This window comes from Scyliorhinus torazame, chromosome 15, assembly GCF_047496885.1.
Source record: "Scyliorhinus torazame isolate Kashiwa2021f chromosome 15, sScyTor2.1, whole genome shotgun sequence".
In the NCBI taxonomy this organism is placed as follows: Eukaryota; Metazoa; Chordata; class Chondrichthyes; order Carcharhiniformes; family Scyliorhinidae; genus Scyliorhinus; species Scyliorhinus torazame.
Genome location: NC_092721.1, coordinates 214,100,490 through 214,122,881, shown reverse-complemented (window position 1 = coordinate 214,122,881; position 22,392 = coordinate 214,100,490). Strand labels below are relative to the sequence as shown.

General features: G+C 48.2%; 1 protein-coding gene across 1 annotated transcript in view; it reads left to right on the top strand.

Moving 5' to 3' along the window:
- The window catches only part of LOC140391353 (dynein heavy chain domain-containing protein 1-like), a 275,539-nt gene that overhangs the window by 12,820 nt on the left and 240,327 nt on the right, over window positions 1-22,392 (top strand). Inside the window, exons 3-4 of the mRNA XM_072475932.1 lie at window positions 3,784-3,954; window positions 5,165-5,368. Coding sequence (XP_072332033.1) covers window positions 3,784-3,954; window positions 5,165-5,368 — 375 coding nt within the window. The remainder of the gene's footprint in view (window positions 1-3,783; window positions 3,955-5,164; window positions 5,369-22,392) is intronic.

Genomic DNA, 22,392 nt, shown 5'->3' with positions numbered 1-22,392 from the left:
TTCCAACAGCCTTTGCACAAAACTCTAACTATACATCACCTGACAGAGGCCACCTGAAGCCCCTTTACATATCAGTGTCAATTAATAGATACTTAACATAAATGAGAAAACTAATTGCAATGTCTCTTAACACATTACTTAACATTGAGTGTGTCTGTTCACAGTGAGTGTGTTTGGGTTCACAGTGAGAGTGTCTGTGTTCACAGTGAGTGGGTCTGTGTTCACAGGGAGAGTGTGATCACAGTGAGTGTGTCTGTTCACAGTCAGTGTGTCTGTGTTCACAGTGAGTGTGTATGTTCACAGTGAGTGTGTGTGTATTCACAGTGAGTGTGTGTTCACAGTGAGTGTGCCTGTGTTCACAGTGAGTGTGCCTGTGTTCACAGTGAGTGCATCTGTGTTCACAGTGAGTGTGTCTGTGTTCACAGTGAGTGTGTCTGTGTTCACAGTGAGTGTGTGTTCACAGTGAGTGTGTCTGTGTTCACAGTGAGTGTGTGTGTTCACAGTGAGTGTGTGTTCACAGTGAGTGTGTCTGTGTTCACAGTGGGTGTGTCGGTGTTCAGTGAGTGTAGCTGTTCACAGTGTGTGTGTCTGTTCACAGTGAGTTTGTCTGTGTTCACAGTGAGTGTGTCGGTGTTCACAGTGAGTGAGTCTGTGTTCACAGTGAGAGTGCATGTGTCCACAGTGAGTGTGTCTGTTCACAGTGAGAGTGCCTGTATTCACAATGAGTGTGTGTGTGTTCACATTGATCGTTAGACGTTTCAGTTACTGTGATATGAAGAGTCTAAAGTTCTGTTCATTTTTCACAAACACACATTTATTTCCTTCCAACAGCCTTTGCACAAAACTCTAACTATACATCACCTGACAGAGGCCACCTGAAGCCCCTTTACATATCAGTGTCAATTAATAGATACTTAACATAAATGAGAAAACTAATTGCAATGTCTCTTAACACATTACTTAACATTGAGTGTGTCTGTTCACAGTGAGTGTGTTTGGGTTCACAGTGAGAGTGTCTGTGTTCACAGTGAGTGGGTCTGTGTTCACAGGGAGAGTGTGATCACAGTGAGTGTGTCTGTTCACAGTCAGTGTGTCTGTGTTCACAGTGAGTGTGTATGTTCACAGTGAGTGTGTGTGTATTCACAGTGAGTGTGTGTTCACAGTGAGTGTGCCTGTGTTCACAGTGAGTGTGCCTGTGTTCACAGTGAGTGCATCTGTGTTCACAGTGAGTGTGTCTGTGTTCACAGTGAGTGTGTCTGTGTTCACAGTGAGTGTGTGTTCACAGTGAGTGTGTCTGTGTTCACAGTGAGTGTGTCTGTGTTCACAGTGAGTGTGTGTTCACAGTGAGTGTGTCTGTGTTCACAGTGAGTGTGTCTGTGTTCACAGTGAGTGTGTGTTCACAGTGAGTGTGTCTGTGTTCACAGTGAGTGTGTCTGTGTTCACAGTGAGTGTGTGTTCACAGTGAGTGTGTCTGTGTTCACAGTGAGTGTGTCTGTGTTCACAGTGAGTGTGTGTTCACAGTGAGTGTGTCTGTGTTCACAGTGAGTGTGTCTGTGTTCACAGTGAGTGTGTCTGTGTTCTGTGTTCACACAGTGTGCCTGTGTTCACAATGAGTATGTGTTTGTTCACTGAGTGTGTGCGTTCACAGTGTGTGTGTCTGTGTTCACAGTGAGTGTGTCTTTGTTCACAGTGAGTGTGTCTTTGTTCACAGTGAGTGTGTCTGTGTTCACACTGAGTGTGTCTGTGTTCACACTGAGTGTGCCTGTGTTCACAGGGAGAGTGTGATCACAGTGAGTGTGTCTGTTCACAGTCAGTGTGTCTGTGTTCACAGTGAGTGTGTATGTTCACAGTGAGTGTGTGTGTATTCACAGTGAGTGTGTGTTCACAGTGAGTGTGCCTGTGTTCACAGTGAGTGTGCCTGTGTTCACAGTGAGTGCATCTGTGTTCACAGTGAGTGTGTCTGTGTTCACAGTGAGTGTGTCTGTGTTCACAGTGAGTGTGTGTTCACAGTGAGTGTGTCTGTGTTCACAGTGAGTGTGTCTGTGTTCACAGTGAGTGTGTGTTCACAGTGAGTGTGTGTTCACAGTGAGTGTGTCTGTGTTCACAGTGAGTGTGTCTGTGTTCACAGTGAGTGTGTGTTCACAGTGAGTGTGTCTGTGTTCACAGTGAGTGTGTGTTCACAGTGAGTGTGTCTGTGTTCACAGTGAGTGTGTCTGTGTTCACAGTGAGTGTGTCTGTGTTCACAGTGAGTGTGTCTGTGTTCACAGTGAGTGTGTGTTCACAGTGAGTGTGTCTGTGTTCACAGTGAGTGTGTCTGTGTTCACAGTGAGTGTGTGTTCACAGTGAGTGTGTCTGTGTTCACAGTGAGTGTGTCTGTGTTCACAGTGAGTGTGTCTGTGTTCACAGTGAGTGTGTCTGTGTTCACAGTGAGTGTGTGTTCACAGGGAGTGAGTCTGTGTTCACAGTGAGTGTGTCTGTGTTCACAGTGAGTGTGTCTGTTCACAGTGAGTGTGTGTTCACAGTGAGTGTGTGTTCACAGGGAGTGAGTCTGTGTTCACAGTGAGTGTGTCTGTGTTCTGTGTTCACACAGTGTGCCTGTGTTCACAATGAGTATGTGTTTGTTCACTGAGTGTGTGCGTTCACAGTGTGTGTGTCTGTGTTCACAGTGAGTGTGTCTTTGTTCACAGTGAGTGTGTCTGTGTTCACAGTGAGTGTGTCTTTGTTCACAGTGAGTGTGTCTGTGTTCACACTGAGTGTGTCTGTGTTCACACTGAGTGTGCCTGTGTTCACAGGGAGAGTGTGATCACAGTGAGTGTGTCTGTTCACAGTCAGTGTGTCTGTGTTCACAGTGAGTGTGTATGTTCACAGTGAGTGTGTGTGTATTCACAGTGAGTGTGTGTTCACAGTGAGTGTGCCTGTGTTCACAGTGAGTGTGCCTGTGTTCACAGTGAGTGCATCTGTGTTCACAGTGAGTGTGTCTGTGTTCACAGTGAGTGTGTCTGTGTTCACAGTGAGTGTGTGTTCACAGTGAGTGTGTCTGTGTTCACAGTGAGTGTGTCTGTGTTCACAGTGAGTGTGTGTTCACAGTGAGTGTGTGTTCACAGTGAGTGTGTCTGTGTTCACAGTGAGTGTGTCTGTGTTCACAGTGAGTGTGTGTTCACAGTGAGTGTGTCTGTGTTCACAGTGAGTGTGTCTGTGTTCACAGTGAGTGTGTGTTCACAGTGAGTGTGTCTGTGTTCACAGTGAGTGTGTCTGTGTTCACAGTGAGTGTGTGTTCACAGTGAGTGTGTCTGTGTTCACAGTGAGTGTGTCTGTGTTCACAGTGAGTGTGTGTTCACAGTGAGTGTGTCTGTGTTCACAGTGAGTGTGTCTGTGTTCACAGTGAGTGTGTGTTCACAGTGAGTGTGTCTGTGTTCACAGTGAGTGTGTGTTCACAGGGAGTGAGTCTGTGTTCACAGTGAGTGTGTCTGTGTTCACAGTGAGTGTGTCTGTGTTCACAGTGAGTGTGTGTTCACAGTGAGTGTGTGTTCACAGGGAGTGAGTCTGTGTTCACAGTGAGTGTGTCTGTGTTCTGTGTTCACACAGTGTGCCTGTGTTCACAATGAGTATGTGTTTGTTCACTGAGTGTGTGCGTTCACAGTGTGTGTGTCTGTGTTCACAGTGAGTGTGTCTTTGTTCACAGTGAGTGTGTCTGTGTTCACACTGAGTGTGTCTGTGTTCACACTGAGTGTGCCTGTGTTCACAGTGAGTGTGTGTATTGATGAGGATTGTGTGCTTTTGTAGGGAGTCGCCGAGTTCAGTGATGATGAAGGATTCGTCTGAGCCAACCCGGATTGATCGTTCAGTGTCCGAGCCCTTGTCTGGGGAGGATGCAGTGGGAATTCTGGCAAAGTGCAGCCACTTGGGCAAAACAAAATTCTACTACCTTAACATCAAACCCAGCCCAGTGTTCAGGTAATTACAGGGAGGGAGTTTGGACAAATGGAACAGATTAGCCATCAGCAAATTCAGAATTCAATATGTATTGGAATCTTTAAACGTGAAGTCGTGTTTTAATATTTTGTGATTTTCAAAGAAAAAAAGATATGGACACAATTTAGTCACACCTTGTATCAAGCCTGTAAAAGCTTTGATGAATTAATCAGACACTTCTACACTTCTCCTGACCCTTACCCCGCCGCCAGGCACAATCCCTGGTGAGTTACACTGCCTGATATACCATGAAGTGCATAACTTCATCCCAAACTCACTGTGACCCCAGTGTCTGGGGCAGCATGCAGGTCAATATCCTCGGCTGGGGAGTGGGTGGCACGATAACACGGTGATTAGCACTGTTGCTTCACAGCTATAGGGTTCCAGGTACAATTCACGGCTTGGGTCACAGTCTGTGCGGAGTCTGCACGTTCTCCCCGTGTCTGCGTGGGTTTCTCCGGGTGCTCCAGTTTCCTCCCACAAGTCCCGAAAAACGTGCTGTTGGGTGAATTTGACATTCTCAATTCTCCCTCCGTGTACCCGAACAGGCGCCAGAATGTGGCGACTAGGGGCTTTTCACGGTAACTTCATTGCAGTGTGAATGTTCGCCTACTTGTGACAATAATAAAGATTATTACCATGTGTTACATCAGTCAGAATTTATATAAGTGTAGGAAGGAAGGTAGAGTTGATGCCACAATCAGATCAGCCATGATCTTATTGAATGGGGTAGCAGGCTCAAGGAGCAGAATGGCCTCCTCCTGTTCCCAATTTATATGTTCATAAACCAGCGATGGATCCTTCAGGCAGTGTGCAGAGCCAGTGGACAGAGCCAGTGGGCAGACCAGTGGACAGAGCCAGTGGGCAGAGCCAGTGGGCAGAGCCAGTGGGCACGGCCAGTGGGCACGGCCAGTGGGCACAGCCAGTGGGCACAGCCAGTGGACAGACCAATGGACAGAGAGTGTCTGGGTCGAGGAATGGATCCAGCTCCGCTGTGCTGGTGCACGGTGATACTAACTACCTGCAGCCTCACAGGTCCTGTCAGTGTGGTGAGGGTTCTGAGGATAACTTGATGGGGCAGGCAGTATGGTGAGGGTGCTGCCATCGATTGCTGCTGTCTCTGCGATGCAAAACAGGACATTTGCCCCAGGATTTTGTAACCTTTCTCACTTCTCTCTCCGATTGGATCCAGACCGTACGATCTGATTGTGGTTCCCAAGCACAAGCTGGACCCCGAACACTACGTATTCTCCACCTTCGGGGTGTTGGCCATCTCCCCTGGCCTTGGATCAGAGGTGATGTCCCTCGGAGACTGGCAGCGGGAGGCGATGCTTTGGAGAGCACTGACACACATCCCTTTCTTCAAAAACTACCTCCTACAGAGAGCCTTCGCACTGTGAGTCCTCAATCTCATCAATCACCAAATCCTAAAGAAAATAGTCCTTCAAATGTCTTTCATGCCACAGTTTGGAGGGAGCTGTACTCTGTATCTAACCCCATGCTGTACCTGTCCTGGGAGTGTTTGATGGGGACAGTGTAGAGGGAGCTGTACTCTGTATCTAACCCCATGCTGTACCTGTCCTGGGAGTGTTTGATGGGGACAGTGTAGAGGGAGCTTTACTCGGTATCTAACCCCGTGCAGTACCTGTCCTGGGAGTGTTTGATGGGGACAGTGTAGAGGGAGCTTTACTCAGTATCTAACCCCATGCTGTACCTGTCCTGGGAGTGTTTGATGGGGACAGTGTAGAGGGAGCTGTACTCTGTATCTAACCCCATGCTGTACCTGTCCTGGGAGTGTTTGATGGGGACAGTGTAGAGGGAGGTTTACTCTGTATCTAACCCTGTGCTGTACCTGTCCTGAGAGTGTTTGATGGGGACAGTGTAGAGGGAGCTTTACTCTGTATCTAACCCCGTGCTGTACCTGTCCTGGGAGTGTTTGATAGGGACAGTGTAGAGGGAGCTTTACTCTGTATCTAACCCCGTGCTGTACCTGTCCTGGGAGTGTTTGATGGGGACAGTGTAGAGGGAGCTTTACTCGGTATCTAACCCCGGGCTGTACCTGTCCTGGGAGTGTTTGATGGGGACAGTGTAGGGGGAGCTTTACTCTGTATCTAACCCCGTGCTGTACCTGTCCTGGGAGTGTTTGATGGGGACAGTGTAGAGGGAGCTTTACTCTGTATCTCACCCCGTGCTGTACCTGTCCTGGGAGTGTTTGATGGGGACAGTGTAGAGGGAGCTTTACTCTGTATCTAACCCTGTGCTGTACCTGTCCTGGGAGTGTTTGATGGGGACAGTGTAGAGGGAGCTTTACTCGGTATCTAACCCCGTGCTGTACCTGTCCTGGGAGTGTTTGATGGGGACAGTGTAGAGGGAGCTTTACTCAGTATCTAACCCCATGCTGTACCTGTCCTGGGAGTGTTTGATGGGGACAGTGTAGAGGGAGCTGTACTCTGTATCTAACCCCATGCTGTACCTGTCCTGGGAGTGTTTGATGGGGACAGTGTAGAGGGAGGTTTACTCTGTATCTAACCCTGTGCTGTACCTGTCCTGAGAGTGTTTGATGGGGACAGTGTAGAGGGAGCTTTACTCTGTATCTAACCCCGTGCTGTACCTGTCCTGGGAGTGTTTGATGGGGACAGTGTAGAGGGAGCTTTACTCTGTATCTAACCCCGTGCTGTACCTGTCCTGGGAGTGTTTGATGGGGACAGTGTAGAGGGAGCTTTACTCGGTATCTAACCCCGGGCTGTACCTGTCCTGGGAGTGTTTGATGGGGACAGTGTAGGGGGAGCTTTACTCTGTATCTAACCCCGTGCTGTACCTGTCCTGGGAGTGTTTGATGGGGACAGTGTAGAGGGAGCTTTACTCAGTATCTAACCCCATGCTGTACCTGTCCTGGGAGTGTTTGATGGGGACAGTGTAGAGGGAGCTGTACTCTGTATCTAACCCCATGCTGTACCTGTCCTGGGAGTGTTTGATGGGGACAGTGTAGAGGGAGGTTTACTCTGTATCTAACCCTGTGCTGTACCTGTCCTGAGAGTGTTTGATGGGGACAGTGTAGAGGGAGCTTTACTCTGTATCTAACCCCGTGCTGTACCTGTCCTGGGAGTGTTTGATGGGGACAGTGTAGAGGGAGCTTTACTCTGTATCTAACCCCGTGCTGTACCTGTCCTGGGAGTGTTTGATGGGGACAGTGTAGAGGGAGCTTTACTCGGTATCTAACCCCGGGCTGTACCTGTCCTGGGAGTGTTTGATGGGGACAGTGTAGAGGGAGCTTTACTCTGTATCTAACCCCGTGCTGTACCTGTCCTGGGAGTGTTTGATGGGGACAGTGTAGAGGGAGCTTTACTCTGTATCTAACCCCGTGCTGTACCTGTCCTGGGAGTGTTTGATGGAGACAGTGAAGAAACTTAGAAACATAGAAAATAGAAGCAGGAGGAGGCCATTCGGCCCTTCGAGCCTGCTTCACCATTCATTATGATCATGGCTGATCATCAAGTTCAATACCCTGATCCCGCCTTCCCCCCCATATCCCTCGATCCCTTTAGCCCCAAGAGCTAAATCTGATTCCTGCTTTAAATTACACAACGTTTTGGCCTCAACTACTTTCTGTGGGAGCGAATTCCACAGATTCACCGCTCTCTGGGTGAAGAAATTTCCCCTCACCTCAGTCCCTTATCCTCAAACTGTGACCCCTCGTTCTGGACTCCCCACCATCGAGAACACTCTTTCTGAATCTACCCTGCCTAATCCTGTTCGCATTTTGTAAGTTTCTATGAGATCCCATCTCACTCTTTTAAACTCTGATGAATATAATCCTCACCGATTTAGTCTCTCGTCATACATCAGTCCTGCCATCCCAGGAATCAGTCTGGTAAATCTTTTCTGCACTCCCTCCATCGCAAAAACATCCTTCCTCAGGTAAGGACATCAAAACTGCTCACAATACTCCCGGTGTGGCCTCACCAATGCCCGATACAATTGCAGTAAAACAATTGGGTAGCACAGTGGTTAGCATAGTTGCTTCACAGCGCCTGGGTCCCAGGTTCGATTCTGGCTTGGGTCACTGTCTGTGCGGAGTCTGCATGTTCTCCCCGTGTCTGCGTGGGTTTCCTCCGGGTTCTCCGGTTTCCTCCCACAGTCCAAAGATGGGTAAATTAAGTGGATTCGCCATGCTAAATTGCCCTTAGGGTCCAAAAAGTTTAGGTGGGGTTACTGGGATAGGTGGAGATGTGGGCTTAGGTAGGGTGCTCTTTCCAAGGGCCGGTGCAGACTCGATGAGCCGAATGGCCCCCTGCACTGTAAATTCTATGATCCTATCTCTGTTCCTGTACTCTCAACCTCTCATAATGAAGGCCAACATATCATTTGCCTTCTTCACAGCCTGCTGTACCTGCGCGCTTACTTTCAGCGACTGATGCACAAGGACACAAGGTCTCGCTGAGTATCCACCTCTCTCTTTTTTAAAAAATATATTTTATTCAAGTTTTTTGGCCAAACATAACAATACGTAGTGTTTCTTTTACACAACAATAAAGCAATATAAATAACCGTGGCCAGTTTTAAACAAATAAATAAGTAATATATAAACAAAAACAAAAACAAAACTAAATGGCAACTGCCTTGTCCAAAATAAATACTCTCCAAAAATACAGTCCAGCAATCCAATATACAATTACATATACCAAATACCTATACATATACAATAACATCCCTGAGAGTCCGTCCGATTCCTCCCCCCCCCCTCCCCCCTGGGTTGCTGCTGTTATCTACTTCTTTTCCATTCCCTCTATCTTTCTGCGAGGTATTCGACGAACGGTTGCCACCGCCTGGTGAACCCTTGAGCCGAACCCCTTAACACAAACTTAATCCGCTCTAGCTTTATAAACCCTGCCATATCGTTTATCCAGGTCTCCACCCCCGGGGGTTTGGCTTCCTTCCACATTAACAATATCCTGCGCCGGGCTACAAGGGACGCAAAGGCCAACACGTCAGCCTCTCTCGCCTCCTGCACTCCCGGCTCTTCTGCAACCCCAAATATAGCCAACCCCCAGCTTGGTTCGACCCGGACCCCCACCACCTTCGAAAGCACCTTTGCCACCCCCACCCAGAACCCCTGTAGTGCCGGGCATGACCAGAACATGTGGGTGTGATTCGCTGGGCCTCTCGAGCATCTCGCACACCTATCCTCTACCCCAAAAAATTTACTAAGCCGTGCTCCAGTCACATGCGCCCTGTGTAGCACCTTAAATTGTATCAGGCTTAGCCTGGCACACGAGGACGATGAGTTTACCCTACATAGGGTATCAGCCCACAGCCCCTCCTCAATCTCCTCCCCCAGTTCTCCTTCCCATTTCCCTTTCAGCTCATCTACCATGATCTCCCCCTCGTCCCTCATCTCCCTGTATATGTCCGCCACCTTACCGTCCCCCACCCATGTCTCTGAGATCACTCTATCCTGCACTTTCTGCGTCGGGAGCTGCGGGAATTCCCTCACCTGTTGCCTCGCAAAAGCCCTCAATTGCATATACCAAAATGCATTCCCTTGGGGCAACCCATATTTCTCCGTCAGCGCTCCCAGACTCGCAAACGTCCCATCTGCAAATAGATCTCTTAATTGTACTACCCCAGCTCTTTGCCATGCTCCAAATCCCCCATCCATTCTCCCCGGAACGAACCTATGATTGTTTCTTATCGGGGACCGCACCGAAGCTCCCGTCCCTCCCCTATGCCATCTCCACTGCCCCCAAATTCTCAATGTAGCCACCACCACCGGGCTTGTGGTGTATTTCTTTGGTGAGAACGGCAACGGCGCTGTCACCATTGCTTGCAGGCTAGTCCCCCTGCAGGACGCCCTCTCCAGTCTCTTCCACGCCGCTCCCTCCCCTTCTCCCATCCACTTACACACCATTGAAACATTGGCGGCCCAGTAGTACTCACTTAGGCGCGGTAGTGCCAGCACCCCCCTGTCCCTACTACGCTGCAAGAATCCCCGCCTCACTCTCGGGGTCTTCCCAGCCCACACAAAACTCATAATGCTCTTCTCAATTCTTTTGAAAAAAGCCTTCATGATCACCACCGGGAGGCACTGAAACACAAAAAGGAATCTCGGGAGGACTACCATTTTAACCGCCTGCACCCTACCTGCCAATGACAGGGACACCATGTCCCATCTCTTGAAATCCTCCTCCATCTGTTCCACCAACCGTGTTAAATTAAGCCCATGTAATGTACCCCAATTCTTGGCTATCTGGATCCCCAGGTACCGGAAGTCCCTTGTTACCTTCCTCAACGGTAAATCCTCTATTTCTCTACTCTGCTCCCCCGGATGCACCACAAATAGCTCACTTTTCCCCATGTTCAGTTTATACCCTGAAAAATCCCCAAACTCCCCAAGTATCCGCATTATCTCTGGCATCCCTTCCGCCGGGTCCGCCACATATAGCAACAAATCATCCGCATACAGAGATACCCGGTGTTCTTCTCCCCCCCCTAAGTACTCCCCTCCACTTCCTGGAACCCCTCAGTGCCATGGCCAGGGGTTCAATCGCCAATGCAAACAATAACGGGGACAGAGGGCATCCCTGCCTCGTCCCTCTATGGAGCCGAAAATAGTCAGACCCCCGTCCATTCATGACCACGCTCGCCATCGGGCCCTATACAGCAACTGTACCCACCTGATATACCCATCCCCAAAACCAAATCTCCCCAGCACCTCCCACAAATAATCCCACTCCACTCTATCAAATGCTTTCTCGGCATCCATCGCCACCACTATCTCCGCTTCCCCCTCTGGTGGGGGCATCATCATTACCCCTAGCAGCCTCCGTATATTTGTATTTAGCTGTCTCCCCTTCACAAACCCAGTTTGGTCCTCATGGACCACCCCCGGGACACAATCCTCTATCCTCATTGCTATTACCTTGGCCAGAATCTTAGCATCCACATTCAGGAGGGAAATGGGCCTGTATGACCCGCATTGCAGCGGGTCTTTTTCCTTCTTTAGGAGGAGCGATATCGTTGCCTCTGACATAGTCGGGGGCAGCTGCCCCCTTTCCCTCGCCTCATTAAAGGTTCTCATCAGTAGCGGGGCCAGCAAGTCCAAATATTTCTTATAGAATTCAACTGGGAATCCGTCTGGTCCCGGGGCCTTCCCCGCCTGCATGCTTCCAATCCCTTTCACTACTTCCTCCGTCTCAATCTGTGCTCCCAGCCCCACTCTCTCCTGTTCCTCCACCTTAGGAAATTCCAGCTGATCCAGAAAGCACATCATTCTCTCCTTCCCATCCGGGGGCTGCGCTTCATATAATCTTTCATAAAATGCCTTGAATACTCCATTCACTCTCTCTGCTCCCCGCTCCATCTCTCCCTCCTCATCTCTCAACCCCCCTATCTCCCTCGCTGCTCCCCTTTTCCTCAGTTGGTGGGCCAACAACCTACTCGCCTTCTCCCCATATTCGTATTGTACACCCTGTGCCTTCCTCCATTGTGCCTCTGCCTTACCCGTAGTCAACAAGTCAAATTCTACATGTAGCCTTTGGCTTTCCCTGTATAGTCCCTCCTCCGGTGCCTCCGCGTATTGTCTGTCCACCCTCAGCAGTTCTTTCAACAACCGCTCCCTTTCCCTACCCTCCTGCTTCCCTTTATGTGCCCTAATAGATATCAGCTCCCCTCTAACCACTGCCTTCAGTGCCTCCCAGACCACTCCCACCTGTACCTCCCCATTATCATTAATTTCCAAGTACCTTTCAATACACCCCCTCACCCTTAAACACACACCCTCATCTGCCAATAATCCCATGTCCATTCTCCAGGGTGGAAGCTGTTGTTTTTCTTCCCCTATCTCCAGGTCCACCCAGTGTGGAGCATGATCCGAGATGGCTATAGCCGTGTACTCCGTCCCCGTCACCTTTGGGATCAGTGCCCTTCCCAAAACAAAAAAATCTATTCGTGAAAATACTTTATGTACATAGGAGAAAAACGAAAACTCCTTACTCCTAGGTCTACTAAATCTCCAGGGATCTACTCCTCCCATCTGCACCATAAAATCCTTAAGCACCCTAGCTGCAGCCGGCCTCCTTCCGGTCCTGGACCTCGATCTGGCCAGCCCTGGGTCCAGCACCGTATTAAAGTCTCCACCCATTACCAACTTCCCCACTTCTAGGTCCGGGATTCGTCCTAACATACGCCTCATACCCGTGACCTCGGCTCACACTGTGCGAGGCCCCCTCCTTCCTGCTTCCCTGTTCCCGCCATGATTACCATAACACGGGAACAAAGCCCGCGCTTCCTCTTTTGGCCCCGCCCCCAATGGCCGGCGCCCACAGCTCCTCATCCTCCCTCACCCCCTCCCCCACGACATGGGGAAGAGAGAGAAGTTACGGGTCGCAGGTTTAACAATCTGGGAAGTCCTCTCTTCCCCCTTTTCCCCCCTTCATCCCACAAATTCACCCCCCCCCCACTTTTGTCCCAAACGTTCTTTTTCTGGCCCGCTCACTCCAGCTTCTCCTCGACAATAAATGTCCACGCCTCATCTGCCGTTTCGAAATAGTGGTGTTTCCCTAGATGTGTGACCCACAGTCTTGCCGGTTGCAACATTCCGAATTTGACCTTCCTTTTATGCAACACCACCTTGGCCCGATTAAAGCTTGCCCTCCTTATCGCCACCTCCGCACTCCAATCTTGATACACGCGGATCACCGCATTCTCCCACCTACTGTTCCGAGTTTTCTTGGCCCATCTGAGGACCATCTCTCTGTCCTTGTATCGGAGAAATCTCACAACTATTGCTCGAGGAATTTCTCCAGCCCTCGGTCTTCGCGCCATAACCCGATAGGCACCCTCCACCTCCAGCGGACCCGTCGGGGCCTCCGATCCCATTAACGAATGCAGCATCATGCTCACATATGCCCCGACGTCCGCCCCTTCTGCACCTTCGGGAAGACCAAGAATCCTTAAATTCTTCCTCCTCGCATTGTTCTCCAGCACCTCCAGCCTTTCCACACATCTTTTGTATTGTGCCTCGTGGATCTCCGTTTTCACCACCAGGCCCTGTATGTCGTCCTCATTTTCAGCAGCCTTTGCCTTCATGACCCGAAGCTCCTGTTCCTGGGTCTTCTGCTCCTCCTTTAGCCCCTCAATCGCTTGTAATATCATAGCCAACAGCTCCTTCTTCATCTCCTTTTTGAGTTCATCTACGCAACGCCGCAGGAACTCTTGTTGGTCAGGGCCCCATATTAAACTGCCTCCTTCCGACGCCATCTTGCTTTGTGCCTGCCTTCCTGGCCGCTGCTCTTGAGGATCCACCGCAATCCGGCTACTTTCCTCTCTTTTTTCCATCCGTGTCCAGGGGGGATTCCCTTCTGGATTACCGCACAGTGGTATTTGCCGTTAAAATTGCCGATGGGGCTCCTATTAAGAGCCCAAAAGTCCGTTCCACCGGGAGCTGCCGAAACGTGCGACTTAGCTGGTCGTCACCGCACCCGGAAGTCCACCTCTCTCAATTTACACCCATTCAAATAATAATCTGCCTTCCTATTTTTGCTACTGAAGCGGATAATCTCACATTCATCCACATTATACTGCATCTGCCGTGCATGTGCCCACTCACTCAGCCTGTCCAAATCCCGCTGAAGCATCTCTGCATCCTCCTCACAAATCACCCGCCCATCCAACTTTGTATCATCTGTAAATTCGGTTCCCTCGTCCAAATCATTAATATATAATGTGAACAGTTGGGGTCCTAGCACATTCCCTGCGGTACTCGAGTAGTCACTGCCTGCCACTCGGAAAAAGACCCATTTATTCCAACGTTATGCTTCCTGTCTGCTAACCAGCTTTTTATTAATCTCAAGACCCTACTCGCAATCCCATGAACTTTAACTTTACACAGTAATCTGCGATGTGAGACCTTGTCGAAAGCCTTCTGAAAGTCTAAATAAACCACATCCACCTCACTGATCAATCCTACTAGTTACACCATCAAAGAATTCTAGTAGATTTGTCAAGCATGATAAATCCATGCTGCCTTTGTCTCATTACACCAGTACTTTCCAAATGCTGTATCGGGAGTTTTACTCTGCATCACATAGATTGGGCAAATCAAGATAGCCACAGTGCCGTAGAGGAGGAATTCCTGAGTGAATACAAGATGGTTTTCTTGATCAATATGTGCAGGAACCAAAAAGAGAGCAGGCCATCTTAGACTGGGTACTGTGTAATGAGAAGGGAATCATTGCCAATCTGGTTGTACGAGACCCCTTGGGGATGAACGACCATAACCTGATAGAATTTTTTATCAAGATGGAGAGTGAAGTAGTTGATTCGGAGACTAGGGTGCTGAATCTTAATAAAGGGAACTATGAGGATATGAGGCGTGAGTTGGCCTTGATAGATTGGGGAGAGTTACCTAAAGGGATGACAGTGGATAGGCAATGGCAAACATTCAAGGAACGTGCGAGGGAACTACAGCAACTGTTCATTCCTGTCTGGCACAAATGCAAAGGGGGTAAGAGGGCCAATCCGTGGCTTACAAAGGAAATTAGAAACAGTATCCGATCCAAGGAAGAAGCATACAGATTGGCCAAGAAAAATAATAGGTCTGAGGATTGGGAGCAGTTTAGAATTCAGCAAAGAATGACGAAGGGATTGATTAAGAAGGGGAAAGTACAGTACGAAAGGAAGCTTGCAGGGAACATAAAGTCTGACACTAAGAGTTTCTATAGATATATGAAGAGAAAGAGACTGGGAAAGAGAAATGTAGGCCCCCTACAGACAGAAACAGGGGAATGCATAATAAGGGACAAAGAAATGGCTGAGCAATTGAATACATACTTTGGTTCTGTCTTCACAAAAGAGGACACAAATCAGATACCAGAAATGTTGGAGAATGAAAGGTTTAGTGAGAGGGAAGAACTGAGGGAGATCAGCATTAGTAGAGAAATGGTGCTGGGAAAATTGATGCGATTGAAGGCGGATAAATCCCAGAGAGCTTAAGGAGGTGGCTCTGGAAGTAGTGGATGCATTGGTAGTCATCTCCCGGGATTCTATAGACTCTGGAACTGTCCCTGTAGATTGGAGGGTAGCTCACGTCACTCCGATATTCAAAAAGGGAGGTAGAGAGAAAGTAGGGAATTATAGACCAGTAGGCCTAACATCGGTGGGGAAAATGCTTGAATCCATTATCAAGGACTTTATAGCGGAACATTTAGAAAGCAGTGGCAGGATCAGTCAGAGTCAGCATGGATTTATGAAGGGAAAATCATGCTTGACAAATTTCATAGAATTTACAGTGCAGAAGGAGGCCATTCGGCCCATCGAGTCTGCACCGGCTCTTGGAAAGCGCACCCTACCCAAGGTCAACACCTCCACCCTATCCCCATAACCCAGTAACCCCACCCAACACTAAGGGCAATTTTGGACACTAAGGGCAATTTATCATGGCCAATCCACCTAACCTGCACAATTTGTTGGAATTTGTTGGAATTCTTTGAAGATGTAACCAGTACAGTCGACAAGGGGGAGCCAGTCGATGTGGTATATTTGGACTTTCAGAAGGCATTTGGCAAAGTCCCGCATAAGAGATTATTGTGCAAAATTAAAGCGCATGGGATTGGGGGAAATGTATTGAGGTGGATAGAAACTGGTTGGCAGAGAGGAAACAAAGAGTAGGGATTAATGGGTCCTTTTCAAATTGGCAGGCAGTAACTAGTGGGGTACCACAGGGATCGGTGCTGGGACGTCAGCTATTGACAGTATATATTAATGTTTTGGATGAGGGAACAAAATGTAACATTTCAAAGTTTGCAGATGACACCACGTTAGGTGGGAGGGTGAACAGTGATGAGGATGCAGGGATCCTACAGCATGATCTGGACAGGTTGCGCGATTGGGCAAATCAGTGGCAGATGCAGTATAATTTGGATAAGCGTGAGGTTATTTGGAAGCAAAAACAGGAAGGCAGATTACTACCTGAATGGTTGTAAATTGGGAGAGGGGAGTGTGCAGCAGGACCTGGGTGTCCTTGTGCACCAGTCGCTGAAGGTAAGCATGCAGGTGCAGCAGGCGGTAAAGAAGGCTAATGGTATGTTGGCCTTCATTGCGAGAGGTTTCGAGTATAGAAGCAGGGATGTGTTGCTGCAATTATACAGGGCCTTGGTGAGGCCACACTTGGAGTATTGTGTGCAGTTTTGGTCTCCTTCTCTGAGGAAGGATGTTCTTGCTCTTGAGGGAGTGCAGCGAAGGTTTATCAGACTGATTCCAGGGATGGCGGGACTGTCATATGAGGAGAGATTGACTAGGTTGGGATTGTTCTCGCTGGTGTTCAGAAGAATGAGGGGGAATTTCATAAAGACTTATAAAATATTAATGGGACTAGACAGGGTAGATGCAGGGAAGATGTTACCAATGGGCTGTGTGAGGAAACCGGAGCACCCGGAGGAAATCCGCGATAGTTTACAATGGGATGAGAGAAGAACTAGCTAAGGTAGACTGGGAGCAAAGACTTTATGGTGAAACTGTTGAGGACCAGTGGAGAACCTTCCAAGCGATTTTTCAGTGTCCAGCAAAGGTTTATACCAACAAAAAGGAAGGACGGTAGAAAGAGGGAAAATCGACCGTGGATATCGAAGGAAATAAGGGAGAGTATCAAATTGAAGGGAAAAGCATACAAAGTGGCAAAGGTTAGTGTGAGACTAGAGGACTGGGAAATCTTTAGGGGGCAACAGAAAGCTACTAAAAAAGCTACAAAGAAGAGTAAGATAGATTATGAGAGTAAACTTGCTCAGAATAGAAAAACAGATATACAAATATATAAAACAGATTCTACAAATGTATAAACAAAAAAGAATGGCTAAGGTAAATATTGGTCCTTTAGAGGATGAGAAGGGAGATTTAGTTATGGGAGATGAGGAAATGGCTGAGGAACTGAACAGGTTTTTTGGGTCGGTCTTCACAGTGGAAGACACAAATAACATGCCAGTGACTGATAGAAATGAGGCTATGACAGGTGAGGACCTTGAGAGGATTGTTATCACCAAGGAGGTAGTGATGGGCAAGCTAATGGGGCTAAAGGTAGACAAGTCTCCTGGCCCTGATGGAATGCATCCCAGAGTGCTAAAAGAGATGGCTAGGGAAATTGCAAATGCACTAGTGATAATTTACCAAAATTCACTAAACTCTGGGGTGGTCCCGGCGGATTGGAAATTAGCAAATGCGACACCACTGTTTAAAAAAGGAGGCAGGCAGAAAGCGGGTAATTATAGGCCAGTGAGCTTAACTTTGGTAGTAGGGAAGATGCTGGAATCGATCATCAAGGAAGAAATAGCGAGGCACCTGGACGGAAATTGTCCCATTGGGCAGACGCAGCATGGGTTCATAAAGGGCAGGTCGTGCCTAACTAATTTAGTGGAATTTTTTGAGGACATTACCAGTGCGGTAGATAACGGGGAGCCAATGGATGTGGTATATCTGGATTTCCTGAAAGCCTTTGACAAGGTGCCACACAAAAGGTTGCTGCATAAGATAAAGATGCATGGCATTAAGGGTAAAGTATTAGCATGGATAGAGGATTGGTTAATTAATAGAAAGCAAAGAGTGGGGATTGATAGGTGTTTCTCTGGTTGGCAATCAGTAGCTAGTGGTGTCCCTCAGGGATCAGTGTTGGGCCCACAATTGTTCACAATTTACATAGATGATTTGGAGTTGGGGACCAAGGGCAATGTGTCCAAGTTTGCAGACTACACTAAGATGAGTGGTGAAGCAAAAAGTGCAGAGGATATGGGGTGCTTTTGCTAACACTGTTGGGAAGGTTTTAAACTAATGTGGCAGGGGGATGGGAACCAGATTAGGAAGTTAGAGGTCAGTAAAGAGGCAGCAACTAAAGCCAGTAAGGTACTAGATAATAAACTCAATGTGACTAAGGGGAAGAGTAGACAGGGAAGAAATGATGAACGCAAAGGGACAGGTGGTCTGAGGTGCATTTGTTTCAATGTGAGAAGTGTAGCAGGTAAGGCAGATGAACTTAGGGCTTGGATTAGTACCTGGGAATATGATGTTATTGGTATTACTGAGACTTGGTTGAGGGAAGGGCAAGACTGGCAATTAAATATTCCAGGGTATAGATGCTTCAGGAGGAATAGAGAGGGAGGTAAAAGGGGTGGAGGAGTTGCATTACTGGTCAGAGATGATATCACAGCTGTGATTATGGAGGGCACAATGGAGGATTCGAGCACTGAGGCAATATGGGTAGAGCTAAGAAATAGGGAGGGTGCAGTAACATTGTTGGGACTTTACTACAGGTCTCCCAAAAGCGAGCATGACGTAGAGGTACAAATATGTAGACAGATTATCGAAAAATGTAGGAGCAATAGGGTAGTCGTGATGGGAGATTTTAACTTCCCCAACATTGAATGGGACTCGTGTAGTGTTGGGGGCGTAAATGGAGCAGAATTTGTAAAGAGCATCCAGGAGAGTTTTTTAGAGCAGTATGTAAATAGTCCAACTCAGGAAGGGGCCATACTGGACCTGGTATTGGGGAATGATCCCGGCCAGGTGGTTGAAGTTTCAGTCGGTGATTACTTTGGGAATAGCGATCACGATTCCGTAAGTTTTAGAATACTCATGGACTAAGACGAGAGTGGTCCTAAAGGAAGAGTGCTAAATTGGGGAAAGGCCAAGTATAACAAAATTCGGCAGGAGCCAGGGAATGTGGATTGGGGGCAGCTGTTTAAGGGTAAATCCACATTTGAAATGTGGGAGTCTTTTAAGGAAAGGTTGATTAGAGTGCAGGACAGACATGTCCCTGTGAAAATGAGGGATAGAAATGGCAAGATTAGGGAACCATGGATGGCGGGTGGAATTGTGAGACTAGCTAAGATGAAAAAGGAAGCATACATATGATCTAGGCGACTTAAAACTGATGAAGCTTTGGAGGAATATCGGGTCAGTAGGACAAATCTCAAACGCACAAGAGGGCTAAAAGGGGTCATGAAATATCTTTGGTTAACAGGGTTAAGGAAAATCCCAAAGCCTTTTATTCGTATATAAGGAGCAAGAGGGTAACGAGAGAATGGATTGGCCCACTCAAAGGGGGCAGCAAGGTAGCATTGTGCATAGCACAATTGCTTCACAGCTCCAGGGTCCCAGGTTCGATTCCGGCTTGGGTCACTGTCTGTGCGGAGTCTGCACATTCCTCCCCCTGTGTGCGTGGGTTTCCTCCGGGTGCTCCGGTTCCCTCCCACAGTCCAAAAGATGTGCCAGTTAGTTGGATTGGCCATGATAAATTGCCCTTAGTGTCCAAAATTGCCCTTAGTGTTGGGTGGGGTTACTGGGTTATGGGGATAGGGTGGAGGTGTTGACCTTGGGTAGGGTGCTCTTTCCAAGAGCCGGTGCAGACTCGATGGGCCGAATGGCCTCCCTCTGCACTGTAAATTCTATGACTCAAAGACAAATAGGGAATTTATGCATAGAGTCAGAGGAAATGGGTGAGATTCTTAACTTTGCATCGGTATTCACCAAGGAGAGGGACATGATGGATGTTGAGGCTAGGGATGGATGTTTAAATACTCTAGGTCAAGTCGGCATAAGGAAGGGGGAAGTTTTGGGTATTCTAAAAGGCATTAAGGTGGACAAGTCCCCAGGTCCGGATGGGATCTATCCCAGGTTACTGAGGGAAGCGAGGGACGAAATAGCTGGGGCCTTAACAGATATCTTTGCAGCATCCTTGAGCACGGGTGAGGTCCCGGAGAACTGGAAAATTGCTAATGTTGTCCCTTTGTTTAAGAAGGGTAGCAGGGATAATCCAGGGAATTATAGACCTGTGAGCTTGACGTCAGTGGTAGTCAAACTGTTGGAGAAGATACTGAGGGATAGGATCTATTCACATTTGGAGGAAAATAGACTTATCAGTGATAGGCAGCATGGTTTTGTGCAGGGAAGGTCATGTCTTACAAACCTAATAGAATTCTTTGAGGAAGTGACAAAGTTAATTGATGAGGGAAGGGCTGTAGATGTCATATACATGGACTTCAGTAAGGCGTTTGATAAAGTTCCCCATGGCAGGTTGATGGAAAAAGTGAAGTCGTATGGGGTTCAGGGTGTACTAGCTAGATGGATAAAGAACTGGCTGGGCAACAGGAGACAGAGAGTAGTGGTGGAAGGGAGTGTCTCAAAATGGAGAAAGGTGACTAGTGGTGTTCCACAGGGATCCGTGCTCGGACCACTGTTGTTTGTGATATACATAAATGATCTGGACGAAGGTATAGGTGGTCTGATTAGCAAGTTTGCAGATGATACTAAGATTGATGGAGTTGCAGATAGCGAGGAGGACTGTCAGAGAATACAGCAAAATATAGATAGATTGGAGAGTTGGGCAGAAAAATGGCAGATGGAGTTCAATCCAGGCAAATGCGAGGTGATGCATTTTGGAAGATCTAATTCAAGAGCGGACTATGGAAGAGTCCTGGGGAAAATTGATGTACAGAGATCTGGGAGTTCAGGTCCATTGTACCCTGAAGGTAGCAACGCAGGTCAATAGAGTGGTCAAGAAGGCATACAGCATGCTTGCCTTCATCGGACGGGGTATTGAGTACAAGAGTCGGCAGGTCATGTTCCAGTTGTATATGACTTTGGTTAGGCCACATTTGGAATACTGCGTGCAGTTCTGGTCGCCACATTACCAGAAGGATGTGGCTGCTTTAGAGAGGGTGCAGAGGAGGTTCGCCAGGATGTTGCCTGGTATGGAGGGTGCTAGCTATGAAGAAAGGTTGAGTAGATTAGGATTGTTTTCATTGGAAAGACGGAGGTTGGGGGGGACCTTATTGAGGTCTACAAAATTATGAGAGGTATGGACAGGGTGGATAGCAACAAGCTTTTTCCAAGAGTGGGGTGTCAATTACAAGGGGGTCACGATTTCAAGGTGGGAGGGGGAACGTTTAGGGAGATGTGCGTGGAAAGTTTTTTACGCAGAGGGTGGTGGGGGCCTGGAACACTTTGCCAGTGGAGGTGGTAGAGGCGGGCACGATTGCATCATTTTAGATGCATCTAGAGTATTGTAGAGTATCCAGGCCACACCTGGAGTATTGTGTTCAGTTTTGGTCTCCTTACCTGAGAAAGGATGTACTGGCACTGGAGGGTGTGCAGAGGAGATTCACAAGGTTAATCCCAGAGCTGAAGGGGTTGGATTACGAGGAGAGGTTGAGTAGACTGGGACTGTACTCGTTGGAATTCAGAAGGATGAGGGGGGATCTTCTAGAAACATATAAAATTATGAAGAGAATAGATATGATAGATGCTGGCAGGTTGTTTCCACTGGTGGGTGAAAGCAGAACAAGGGGGCATAGCCTCAAAATAAGGGGAAGTAGATTAAGGACTGAGTTTAGGAGGAACTTCTACACCCAAAGGGTTGTGAATCTATGGAATTCCTTGCCCAGTGAAGCAGAAGAGGCTCCTTCATTAAATGTTTTTAAGATAAAGACAGATAGTTTTTTGAAGAATAAAGGGATTAAGGGTTATGGTGCTCGGGCCGGAAAGTGGAGCTGAGTCCACAAAGGATCAGCCATGATCTCATTGATTGGCGGAGCAGGCTCGAGGGGCCAAATGGCCTACTCCTGCTACTAGTTCTTATGTTCTTATGATGGGGTGTCCAGAACCAGGGGTCACAGTCTGAGGATTCAGGGTAAACAATTTCAGACAGATATAAGGAGACATTTCTTCACCCAAAGAGTGGTGAGCCTGTGGAATTCATGACCACAGGAAGTGGTCGATGCTAAAACATTCAACATATTTAATAGACGGCTAGATGTAGCACTTGGGGAGAATGAGATCAAAGGCTATGGAGAGAAAGCAGGATTAGGCTATTGAGTTGAATGATCTGCCAAGATCGTGATGAATGGCGGAGCAGGCTCGAAGGGCCAACAGACCTCATCCTGCTCCTATGTTCTATGTAGCTAACCCCGTGCTGTACCTGTCCTGGGATTGTTTGAGAAGGACAGTGTAGAGGGAGCTTTACTCTGTATCTAACCCCGTGCTGTACCTGTCCTGGGAGTGTTTGATGGAGACAGTGTAGAGGGAGCTTTACTCCGTATCTAACCCTCGAAAACAGCGCGAGAGCTGGGACATTGAAAACAGCGCGGGAGGAGAGAGAGTCGGGACATTGAAAACAGCGCGAGAGGAGAGAGAGCCGGGACATGGAAAACAGCGCGGGAGGAGAGAGAGCCGGGACATTGAAAACAGCACGGGAGGAGAGAGAGCCGGGACATTGAAAACAGTGCGGGAGGAGAGAGAGCCGGGAAATTGAAAACAGCGCGAGTGGAGAGAGAGCCGGGACATTGAAAACAGCGCGGGAGGAGAGACAGCCGGGACATTGAAAACAGCGCGAGAGGAGACAGAGCCGGGACAGTGAAAACAGCGCGAGGAGGAGAGAGA